Genomic DNA, 13,002 nt, shown 5'->3' with positions numbered 1-13,002 from the left:
TTTTTAAAGCTAAATTTTTTTTAGTTAGTTAATTGAGAGATAGTGGATACTAAATATTTTTAATGTGTATTGCGTAGAGATTTTTATTTTTTTGATGAGTATGGATATACTTTTATGGGGCACTTCTGAAAATATTCTGTAGTAGATATTCTTCGGTTGACAAAAATTTGGATAAGTATGAATTTTTTTTGTTATCGCAAATGGAATGCAATATTTTTTCCTACTAAAAAGAATCTGTCAACAAATATTTTAATAATTATTTCAAATCAATATAAATTTATGAATCATATTTATCTATAAATTTAAAATTTTAAATTATAAGTTTATATGGTATATTTTATTGGAAAATATCTCATATTTTAAATATTAGTAGATAAAATTGAGATAATTTTTATATATTCACTTTTAACCATATATGATTAAATATTATATATTCGGAAGGTATTACGTGATTGGATATTATCTGGGTGATAGATTGCGAATATTATTTGTGATAAAAATACAATTTTATGTGAGCGGTTATTAGGAGATATGGTAGAAATTTGATACGCACTATTTGAGGGCAATTTCGGTAAAAAAAATGACAGATACTTAATTTGTCAGCCATTGGATTTGATCCAATGATTAAGAATTAATATATTTTATGATAATATAAAAATAAAATAAAAATTGTACGATTGTGATTTATTTATTCTATTAAAGTTGAATGAATGATATTGCTAGTATGTAATTGAAATTAAATAGGAATTATATTAATAGGGACCGGCATTTAAGAAAAAAATTTAAAACTCTTTCTTTTATAAGTAGTATTTATATATATATATATATATATATATATAAAGATAAAAGTAAAAGAGCTGGTGCGATCCCGGCCCGCTTGGCTTTTGAGGATTTTGGAATCCAATTCGGAAGGCGCAGCACCGCGCGGCGTGGTCGGCGGCGGTAGGATAGCCAAGATGGCTGACGGGAAGGAGGGGGGCAGCGGCAGGACGTTTGCCGACCTCGGGCTGCGCCGGGAACTGGTGGAAGCCTGCGAGAGTCTGGGGTGGAAGGCTCCCTCCAGGATCCAGGCCGAGGCCATCCCCTACGCCCTCCAAGGTTAGTCGATTCGAAAATTACTCTCTCTTGTTTTGTTTGCGTTCTGTTTTTTTCGGCTGGTTTGGTTGTTAGCTCCCTCCCCTGCCGTGCCGTGCCGCCAGGGCGAGACGTGATCGGGCTGGCCCAGACGGGATCCGGCAAGACGGCGGCTTTCGCCCTCCCCATCCTCCAGGCGCTGCTGGTGGACCGGCGTCCCTCCCCCTTCTTCGCCCTCGTGCTCTCGCCCGCCAGGTTCGCCCTCTTCTCTTTCTCTTCTCTTCCTCCGGCCTGCTGCTCCTCCTCCTCCTCACTCTTTTTGCTCTGCGTGCTGTCTGTCTGTCTGTCTGTCTGTTCTTCAGGGAGCTGGCCATCCAGATCTCGGAGCAGTTCCAGGCTCTCGGCTCCGCGCTGGGTCTCAGGTGCTCCGCGGTGAGTCCTCCCTCCGATGACCCACGCCCGCTGCTTCGAGCAGTCGCTCTTCTCTTCGTTCGATATTCCATATCTATGCATTGTTTCGGTCTCTGTACGTGGTTTCGTGATTTACAACTTTATTATTACATAATATATATTGCTCTGCCTCGTCGTGAAACACTCCGTGAAACACTCCGAGATATCCGATATTCGTCGCTTACTTAGGTGACAAAGGGAATTGTCTCATTCACTACTCCAGCCCGCGCACGCCCGGAACCGNGTCCGATATGATCCGACGGGCTAGATGAACGAAAATTTTATGCAAATTTTATGAGAAGTGACTACTCTTTACCTTATATATATATATATATATATATATATCCCGCTACGCCTCTATATCCCGCGATTTTCTAGTCGCTTACTTAGGCGACAAAGAGAATTGTCTCATTCACTACTCCCGCGCGCGCACGGCCGGAACCATGCCGGCCCCGGCACGGTTAACTTGTTCTGTTTAGGATACTGTTGCAGTCAAGTTTAGGATACCGTTGCACATCAGAAAGCGTTTGTTGTTTGTGTTGATTAAATTCTTCTATTTTCTAATGTTTTAGCTGATTTGCATTTCTTCTTGTCGGTTGGTCAACTTCTAATTAAGAAAGGGTCTTGTCTTGTTTTTCAGCTTGTGGGTGGAGTAGACATGATGCGACAAGCAATCTCTCTCGCAAGACGTCCTCATATTGTGGTGAGCATTCACCGTTATCCTAATTTATGATTTGTAAATAGCTAAGTATTATACTGTATTTTGTGGAAATTATTATTATATTAGATGCTATTTGAACCTTTTAAGGTCCAATGGGTGATTCAGTACTAAAAATCTTTAAAAAGCGACAACAACAATTTTTTTTCCCCTTTTATTCTCAACTCAGTAGTAAGAATTACAAATCATGCTCTTTTAGCACAAGTGTTTGTATTTGGCATCCCAAAAGTGTATTGCAAGTGCTTTTTGAGGCAAGATGAATGTTCGTCTACTTTTTGGGACAAGCCTGCACAGCGACTCTTGCCCTTTTTTCTTCATAGATATTTGTCTATTTTATAACTCATTCATACCATTTGTACTATTCTAGGGTTCTGAGTTGCGTTCTGAAAAACATAGCACTCATTTGTCTTTCATGTCTTTAATATTTGATTCAGCTTGGTAATAGCACAATCATAGTAATAGCATTTTAGCTCCGAAACATGCAATGATTTGAAAATATCTGCTTCTTGTTTTAATGATGTAAAGCTATTTAATACTTCAATACTAATTGATGCAGCCTTGGTCAATAGGAGGCGTACAAAATAAGCCAAATAAAGCTTTAGTCATCGCATTTAGACAAAATAATTTACAATATTCATTTATATACGTTTGGACCCTTAGCACGATGCATGTCAATCACCAAAATAAGCGAAGAGCAGAGGATCACTGACGCCACAAAAGGGAGTAATTTTGAATTCTTGTCAAGAAGTAGGATCTTGTGGCTATTAAACCTTTAATATGTCAATGTGTGGTAAAAACGATTGCAAGACATTGGACAACAGCACAGAAAACTAGTAAAACATGAAACGCGTGGAGCCACAGAAAAGTGTGCTTGATAGGACTGCCCAGCGTATGGCCACAGTGATACGTGTCCAAATTTTGGGGGTCATGACAAGTCACACAACAACGAATGAAAGGCCTTGGCACTGCAGGGAACAGGAAGTAACAGTTGCTTAGCAGGACTGCAGAAATATGCATCAAAGAGCCTGATAAATCATCAGCTAGGGAGATGATAAGATGATAAAGAGCAGAAAGTCTTGATTTTCAGCAATTCAACCCCAAAATTTGCTATAAAATAATTTAGTCCAGCTAGTCTACCGCCTTGTAAAGGGATGCCATATGAGTATCATCAATATAGTTGATGCTTATGTCTCAACAATGGACTAATTGTTAAAATTAAACTCTGAGCCTGAGGACATAATTGAATCATGGTCAAATTTAATGGTCTAAACTCGTAATTGGATACTGCATATATTTAGCGGTTAATAATAAAAACACAAGATCACAGACAGTTAATAACCTATGAAGATCATGGCATGCTTTTGAATTTCAAAATGATCTTTTTTTGTGTCCACTGATAGCATGCGAAGAAGAATAGTTTGTTCAGATTCCGTTTGTTCTTTTATTGGTTTGGTTGTTTTCCTTTTTGATTTGCATTTTGCCATCCTCTATTACTCTACCACTATTTGCATAATATTTGCATATTGATGTTACTTCGTTAGGTAGTGTGACTTCTCATGTACCGGCCTCGAGAAACTAATGATCTGAGAGTTATACATGTGACTTTAATATTCAAATTAGCTTGTCCATTAGTTGATTATGTAGCCTGTAACTTAAAGAGTTTTTGGGAAGCTAATCTATGATGGATAGTTATGTAGATAAATGTTTCCTTTGACTTATTGTTTTCTCCCTTCTGGCAAACATCTTGTGGGGAGCCATGGAATATTTTCATATGTTTCAGGTAACATTTTTTTCCCTAATTGTTATTTTCTGTAAATTTCAGGTTGCAACTCCTGGGCGACTCCTTGATCATTTAGCTAGTACAAAGGGATTTAGCCTTCGCACATTAAAATACTTGGTACTAAAATACCAATGAGTAAAATGTCAACGAGTATTTATTCTTTTCAGCACTTTGATTGCTGCAGATTTACCGGTATGACTTGTGTTACCAGGTCATAGATGAGGCTGATAGGTTGCTCGACATGGATTTTGAAAGAGCCATTGATGACATCTTGAAGGCTATTCCCAAAGAACGTCAAACATACCTCTTTTCAGCTACTATGACTAAAAAGGCTGGTTTTGACTTTTTAAAATAGAAAATAACTTTTATTGCAAATGCTGTTCTACATAAAAATGATCATATCTCTATCATGGTGTTCTAACTTCTAAATATAAATGTACTCTACTGACATTTTGTTGTTAGCTTTTTTTGATATTCCTCTTCTTTCCATTCATGTTGCAACTATAAATTTGGTCGTATTGAGGACATTGTTGAGCATTTTCTGTGTCCTTTGCAACTATTAAGAGCTTCTCACAGAAAGTATATTGCCCTCTGAATTTACATAAACACATTGAGCTAAGGAACTACTACTATGAGGAAAATAGATTTCCTAGCTGGTCCTAATTGGCTGACACAATCCTGTATTTTTGAAGTCCCATTTCTTTAGTTTGTTATAGACATGCATTGATGGTAAATGATGTTTAGTTTTGATGCATGCAAGTTTGGATGATTAATTCTTGTGTTTCTGCAACATGTTGCAACTGATTTACCTTTATGACAAAAAAAAAATCACAACATTCAGTTTCTAGGCATATGAAATGCTCTAAGTTATGTTTAATGGTGTTGCTTGTCGATTCGAATGCTCTATCTTCTAAAATTACTTGATAGTAAAAAGTTGCTTACTTTTAAGAATATTTTTTATATATATAGAGAGGGAGAGAGAAAGAGGAGGAGGGGGGGGTGCCCTAGGCATCAAGTAAAATCTTGTTATGGATGCCCCGCGCCAAGCATGTTGAAACATCTCCATTCCTTGTTTGTACCAGTACAGGGGAGTCTTTTAATCCTCTGTTGTCTGAAAATGTGCTAATCTATTGATCTCTATAGCATAAGTTATATCTTGTTTTGGATGTCCCATGCTGAGCATGTTGAAACATCTCTGTTCATGTTTACCGGTACAAGGAAGTCTTTTAATGCTCTGTTGTCTCAAAATGTGCCAAGCTAGCAAGTCTTGCCAGTTTGACTTGGATTATTTGAGCCTTGACTGATCTACATGATTTGGTTGATTTGATGTCTGATACCGATGCACTAGATGGTATTCACCTTATTGGTCACTTTTCTGTGTTGGCTAGCATTGGAATAAATCAGTTTTGCTTTCTTGTAAAACAAACTACAAAAGGGCACAATCTCTTAATTGAAATGGTGATTTTACCACAATTGTTTGCTTTTCCTTCCACTTTTATTCACTTTATTGGTGCATCTTCCTCAATCCTTCTGAATCTATATTCGGACTAGGGTACAGTGTGAAGTTTGATGTACGCTATTAAAATGATGCCTCTTTCTTTGGTCAAAGCATGTGTTAAGTTGATAAGTTTTTAGCTCTAATTGTGAATTCCTATAATACACGTTTGAGTCTCATGTAGAAGAACACTTGTTCAGCTCTATGCCTCTACTAGTGCACAACTCAAATGAGGTTTACGATGCATTGGTTTTGACCAAGTATTTGTTCATATCCATGGACTTAAAGAGATCAAACAAAAATATAGTATATTAGCACTTTTAAGTGCGCAATATAAGAAGACACCACGATTTTCCAGAGGATGGATCATATTTTCGTGAAGAAAATTAAATGGACATGAGTGTGAGGGCGTTGGATAACAAATAGTATAAATCATTACAGAGATTTGTTTTTGTGGGAAATGCATTTAAATATTCAGAAAAAGGCTTGGGTGAGCTGATTCTTCCACTGACAGATTAGATTCCTAGAGTCCCTTGTCCACATCTCCATTTTCCGCGAGCGGTTACTTGCTGCATTGATGAATTATCAATATTGTCTGCATTAATGGAAATTGGAAATTCATGTTTAAAAAATATGCTAGAAATATGTCAAACTTTTGGTCTATTATTTGCAATGCACAAGTCATGAGAAAATTTATTTTCTGGATGTTTTTTTTAAACCGTGATCGAAGGTTTTTTGTGTTTTAATGTGAACAAGCGGTCTAAACTCTAAAAAGAAATATATTTTGTTTGCAGGTTAGCAAACTTCGGCGTGCGTGTAGAAATCCAGTGAAGGTTTGGCTGCTGCCTCTCTTATCTTTCATTTGCCCTCTACCGTCTAACATTCATTCCGATATGTAAAAAATTCTTGTTATATGCTGTTGCTGATGCTTGCTGACTACCTCAGGTTGAGGCCGCTTCAAAATATTCTACTGTCGATACACTTAAGCAACAGTACTGCTTGGTTCCTCAAAAATACAAGGTTGTTTCATTTTTCCTTGTTTGGCTAAGGAATTGCCACAAACTGTTGATTTTTATTGCTGTTTCTGTTAACTTCTAAGGCATCCGAGAGATGCTTTTTATATCATGATATGGTCTTAGCTAAGAATATTCCAAACTTGCCTTTATATTATCTCATGGAATTCATGCATTCTGCACCCTGATGTTTCAACTTTCAATAGCTTTTTTTTTCCTGATGACCTATCAATGTAACAATTATTGATGACATAACATCTCCATGTCTTTTAATTGTTGTTAAGCCTTTGTTACAAATTTATGAGGTGAATAATTCAACTCTCGAAGCAACAAAAGACAAGTAGTTGTCTATATTCGAGCTCTTATCCGTCAGACAATGTATTACAAAACAGAGCTGGAAATTTTGTGTAATCATCGACAATAAATTCATTTGTTGTTGCTTAGGTTGTACAAGAATTGGCTTCATCTTAATTTAGTGGGTACAGCAAGGAAAGGAAATTAAATTAGACTGCTATTTGGCTGCTGTAATTTACATTTTAGCTGTGGATGGAATGTGTATATATAGGTATTGTGAAGTGATCTGGATAAACTTGTTGCCCAATTTAAATTTGCATATGCAACTTTAATGTTCCTAAAAGGGAGAAGTGATTTGCAACTGGACAGGACATACTGCCTACTCAGAATACGGGTGCACATGCGGTTTGCTCTAGATATGATAACATCTATTAGATTTAGCAAAGACAAAATTAGATGCTAAATAAGAACAATAAATGGAAAAGTTATGATGAATATGTGATCAAGTATTTTCAGCAGCAAGTTTCTGACTTGACTCTTGATAATTTCAGCCTCATGTGTTGCTGCTCCCTATAGGCCATTAGATGATGAAGTCAAGGCCTCTCTTATAACTTAATAATTCAGAACTATTGTATTCTAACTACTATTTTCCATTTCTCTGAGGATGATATATCATCATAAGCCATCTCATTGGCATCTGGAGCTTCATACAACAATGAGATAGATGCAAGTAGAGAACGCAAACGGCAAACTTGCTAATGGTTTCCTATCAATGTTTCTGAGAGCAATGTTATTTTCTTAATTACATTACTGACGCTTGTTTGCTTTTGTTTTCCCCTTTTAGCCATCCTCTGAGGATGTGCTCATCATGACTATATAATTTTTCCCTTTTTCTTTTTCAGGATTGTTATCTTTTTTATATTTTGACTAAGACGTCTGGAAGTGCATCAATGGTTTTCACACGCACTTGTAGAACTACAAGACTCCTGTCTCTGATTCTATGCAATCTCGGGTTAAAAGCTACTCCCATTAATGGGGAAATGAGCCAGGTTCAATTTTCTTCTACATATTTTAATTTTGTAATGCTTACTATGTCTGTTGGCTAAGTAAATCAAGTCTATATTTCTGAGAATATATCTTTTTCTTTTGTACTTTCTAACTTGGCACTTGTAGCATAAGTGTAGCAGTGAATACACTTCACTCTTTGCTCCTGTTGAATCTCTGACAGGCTAAGAGATTGGAAAGTTTGAACAAGTTCAAGACGGGAGAACGTAATATTCTGATTTGTACAGATGTCGCTAGTAGGGGTCTCGACATTCCTTCAGTGGATATCATTATCAATTATGACATCCCAACAAATCCCAAGGTTTTCTCCTCATCCTTAACTTAATACTTGCGTATCCCTTCATTCCTTGCAGTATGTTGTTCTTGCTAAGCTAATTTTCTTCCTTAAAAGAAGAACATAAATTTACTCTTGCTGTGGCCACGTGGAGATATCCAATAATTTTCACAGTTTGGAATCTTGATAGACTTGTGAAAGTAGTTATGACGTTTCTGGATTACTCCGATCACATGGCAGAAATTAGGCTTTTTTAATCAAGCCGGAAGAACTCAAGCAAATGCATCTCCTTTGTATATACTGTAGATACTGTGCATATGGTAAACAGGATTGCTTGCTTATGTCAGATGAAAGCTTCATCTCTCTCAGATTTTGTACACGTGAGCCCTTCCCATGAGAGATATGAGATGTTATCGCCTGAGACTGTTTGGCACCCAGGTTGTCCTTGCCATTGGCACGGTGTGATACGAGGTAAGCCAAAGAATGCCTATGGATTATGTACACAGTATGAAGCCCATTTTAACAACAACTTTGAGCTGATCTTGTGCCTCATGAGCTGCATTCACCATGTTGTGCCATGCTGTGCTCTTGTCGAGTGTCATTATCGTGTGCTGACTGGTCAAATTCCGAAAGGGATTAAGCATGTCCAAATTAGTTCCTTTGTTTAAAATTGATTTTTCATTCACTCTGCATTCCTTGCATTATTTCATCTTCTTCCCAAAACGTTCTCTTCATCACTCACTCCAAGGAAGCCCAGAAAGGGAAGTAGAGAAATTGGAGGTATGCTTTGGATCCTTTTTTCCGCAATTAGGATTAGTAACGCTTTAGCTCTCCCACTAGAAGTGAGAAGAATATGTCTATCTGGTAGATCTACTCTTTTGGGGGATCAATAATGGATTTATTTTTGAAATATGATGTAGACTTCCCAGCAAATATATGTTACGCAGCATACGATTATGTAACAATCATCGGATCCTCATTTCAACCCAGAGTAGTGTAGTCACTCTCTAAAAATCAACAAGCTGGATGAGAGCCCTGGGCTAAAGGCATGGCTGTGTTAGAATGTAAATTGGGTCGCTTTGTGGAAGCTACAAACATTAATTAATCAGAAGCTAGTCAATGGTTTAAATAAATATTCAGAGTGAACAAATATTATCTACTCCTAACTAAATTAAAGAATTGTTTAAACCAAAATTTATGGATAAAAAGGGGGAAAAACCCTCTGATCTAAACAAAAGAGGTAACAGAATATTAGATACTCTAGTATGGAGGGATAAGTTGCTGTGAAGGACATCAAGACATAGGGAAATTCCTTATAAAAACAACCGAAATCCCCAGACAAAACAAGAAGAAACATGGTGCGTCCGACGAGAAATCCACAAATAGTTACCTCGAATGCCTGTACAGAGAACTATGATTTACTGTGCTGGTCTGAAGTGTTCTTTTCCTTCTCTCTACTCAAATTTTCTTAACAGTTTTAGTAAAGGAAAAGGTTTCATAATCTTCTTGATAGGTCTGTGTAGAAGATCCTAACGATCCAAGTTCTCTCTGCACGCAGAGTGCTTGCTTGCACACTCACATGCACGACGCCCCCAAAGCCATGCCTACAGCATTTGTATCTTGCATCCGAATTATTTTGTAGAGTTTAATTGTGGATGCCCACCTCTTGTGCAGTTGTTGCGTATCTACTGTTGGACTTTCATCCAAGGCAGACGCAGCCACGTGGGCCCTTTTGCTCCGTATCCGCATTATCTAATTCAAAAGAGATTGATAAAGAGAATTTCTACTATGTTTTCTCTTTTTCTTGTTAAACCGGGGGGAAAAAATCCTAGAGCGATTACGAACAGTTGGATAGTAGTAAAATCAATGGCCATCTCAGTGCATTATATGTGGATGGTACTCAAGTTTGAGGAAGTTCAAAAGAAATCATAAATAATGTGAAAATATGTACTAAATTACTTTTAATTATTTTGCTTTAGATCTTGCAGGCACATTCTCTTTTCAGAAGCGTGTGTTACCTTATCATCGTGTAAAGTAATGTTTTGTGAGATTGGTAGAAATTTTTTTCTTTATCGGAGTAAAGAACTGGGAAGGTAAAAGGTTTACCTAACTTCTCCTTATTGGTGAAATGATTGATGAAAACAAAGAACGATCTTGGCCTCTTACTTGTAGGTACCTAGAAATACAAATATAAGTAGGATTACTAATCTAAACCAAATCAAATTAAATAATTGAAAATAATTCTCAAATAAGAAGAAATTAAAGCAGGAACCCTAATCCCGGCAAGAATAGATCGATTGTAAAGAGACTTTCTCCATGCCTCTATTTTTTAAATTTAGTTAGTGAAGACTTATGTGGCTCTCATGTCGTGTATCTAGTTTGCTTTCGTTTTCTGACGTCAGTCCTGTGTTTGTTTACCTTCCATTCATGTATTGTTAAAAGTTTTAGCTGGGTGGATTATACCTTGGAACTGTTTCTGATCACTAGTTCTAGTAGATTATTCTATCTTTTGATTATTTTCTTATTTCACTTTGATTTGCTCGTTCGCTTGAACTATGTTGTCTGGCTTTTACCCTTTCTGATATCCATAATGTGGATGCTATTGGGATTTGAAAGTTGTTTTGTTCCCTCTTCCTTCTCGCAAGTTTTTATATCTTCCCTTGGAGTGGATTTTGGATTTGAGATTTTATCTTGTGATTGTTTTATAAATCTCAGTCATTAATCATAATTTTTTAATGATGAAATGTAGGATTACATCCATCGTGTAGGTAGAACTGCACGTGCTGGACGATCTGGCTTGGCAATATCTTTTGTAAATAATCTTGTGCTCGAGCGGATTGGATGGATAGAACAGCTAATTGGTAGGACATTATTTCCTCGAGGTCTTTTTGGCGTGGATTGTTGATTCGGACACTGTATCATCTAAAATGAGTTAATACTACAAAGGCCCTGGCACCATTGATGGTATAAAAAGGGAGGAATGCTATTAATAGCAAAAAGCCTTTGCGCTACAGATTCATTTCGTATGATCAGCATCTGATTCAATGGTCGACATTGTTAAATATGGTCTAAGGGTATTTGAGTCTTGACCCTATACCGTCTACCCATTGATCAGAGCATCTCAAAAGCAACGATTTTAATGGCCCATAGAGGCATTTGTTGTTTTAACTGTGTAGAAGAGTACCAATAAACTTGACCCATCATTTGAAATTTTGTGGGACTTCTGTGTAATTTCTTTTTTCCACCTGTTGGGTCGTAGATTTTGGTGCTCGATCATCAAAAATAAGATGGCCAATCATTTTCTTTTTACTTCTAATACAAGTGTTTCAATATTGCATCTCAAATGATGTTGTTTCATCATCTTCTTTTTTTTAAATACTAGGCAAAAAACTTACCAATTATCCAGTAGAGAAAGCAGTTCTGTCGTGGCATGAGCACGTATCCGATGCCAAGAGAATCTCGCAGATGGTACATCACTTCTGTCATTACGTCAGCTACAGCATTTACCATTATTGCTGAAACATTTTCTCACATTTTTTGCATTGCTAATGTCTTGCGACGTGCAATACATTTTAACCTGGAAAGAAAGCATGAAAAGCGAGAACCTCCTGCATACGGCATCTTGAAATCTAAAGTCTCTTCTCTTGGATTGGATCTCTACTTTTTAGCTCTTCTGAGTTGGCTGGAGATAATCCTAATGGCTAATGCTGCATACTGTTTTACTTTTATCTGTATCGCGGTGAAACATACTCATTTTGCTTTTCTTTTTATCTTCATAGACAATCAGTAATAGTTCTGCCACCAAGAAGAGAAGAAGGGTGGAAGCTGATGATGCAGAGGCTGAGAGATTTGCTACAATGCGGAAGAGAACAAAGGTTTTTAAGAAACAAAAGAGGTGATGCAGAACAAGACAAGCATTCCAGGCGACAGAAACATAATGCTAATTGAAGAGCTTTCTTTTTGCACTCTTTAACTTCATTTATTGCTGATGCTACATTTATGCATCATTTAATTAGTCGTAGCATCGTTGTGTTCCTGCATGGTCTGACTATTCTTGGTAGATTATCAATCTAAATTAATAGTTTTGAAGCTTTCTTTGATGTGTTCGGTCCAAACTCTAAACTAGACTTTTTAAGCGGATTCGTTTTGTTACAATTGGTAATTTTGTTACATTCCAATGGATCTCTCAAGTTCTAGGAGTACTCTTCTTTCTAAAAACAATTGCCGGTGTTGTCCCTCTGCAATTCACCATCGGATGACAACAGCACCAGCTGCGAAGGAGGGTTTATTTTAATGGAAATGAGGATTGCTGTTCTCGGCAGAGCCGAGACATTGCCCTGTGCCGCTGTGCTGATAAGCTCAGGCCATCCGTGCCACTCTTGCCGGCATATATGAAGTAAGATGCCTGCTGAGACGTGCTGTGCCGACATATAAAACAAAGTGTATGTGCGGAGACGTGGAGTGTCGTGTAACTGGCGCATTGGCGCCTGTGCTAACAGCATGGCGATTCTTGAATGAAAATGTCGATTGTTTTGAGGAGGATAGAAGATTTAAATTGAGCTTGTTTGAATTACGTTGTAGTTTGAAAGTGAATATGTATACAAGTACCTGAGTTACTAGTTTTTAATCTTTGTTCCTCTTTGGAGATTGAAGATAGAATTGTGAGAACTGGTGTTCCTTTTAGAAGGGCAAAATCAAAGTACAGTGTTTAATAAGTAGGTGTTAGTGTTGAGTTCTTTTAAGTTTTTTCTTCTTTTTTCTTCCCTGAAATTTAGAGATTTAGCATTTTGATTGATGGGATTTTGTTTATCTGGAGAATTGTTAACTGCGGAGTATCAA

The 13,002-nt window shown here is 37.1% G+C and overlaps 1 protein-coding gene across 3 annotated transcripts; it reads left to right on the top strand.

The window, feature by feature from the left end:
• LOC109716127 (DEAD-box ATP-dependent RNA helicase 10-like) lies at positions 867-12,359 on the top strand. 3 transcript variants are annotated; one of them, XR_002217852.1, is made up of 13 exons: positions 867-1,098; positions 1,200-1,329; positions 1,437-1,506; positions 2,165-2,227; positions 4,065-4,139; positions 4,234-4,353; positions 6,312-6,350; positions 6,463-6,537; positions 7,727-7,873; positions 8,053-8,190; positions 8,511-8,634; positions 10,913-11,024; positions 11,546-11,631. XR_002217852.1 is itself a non-coding variant. In XM_020241446.1 (13 exons), the coding sequence occupies exons 1-13, from the start codon at positions 957-959 to the stop codon at positions 12,060-12,062; spliced, it is 1,317 nt and encodes a 438-aa protein (XP_020097035.1). In that variant the 5' UTR covers positions 867-956; the 3' UTR covers positions 12,063-12,359. The 3 variants fall into 3 exon arrangements, 2 of the variants coding, with proteins under 2 accessions (XP_020097035.1, XP_020097047.1); XM_020241446.1 differs by lacking the exon at positions 8,511-8,634 and adding an exon at positions 11,943-12,359; XM_020241458.1 differs by lacking the exon at positions 11,546-11,631 and having other exon boundaries at positions 10,913-11,025.

The sequence above is a fragment of the Ananas comosus genome, linkage group 1, assembly GCF_001540865.1.
Source record: "Ananas comosus cultivar F153 linkage group 1, ASM154086v1, whole genome shotgun sequence".
Classification (NCBI taxonomy): domain Eukaryota; kingdom Viridiplantae; phylum Streptophyta; class Magnoliopsida; order Poales; family Bromeliaceae; genus Ananas; species Ananas comosus.
Note: the sequence above shows the minus strand (reverse complement) of the source record. Positions and strands in the feature narration are given on the sequence as shown.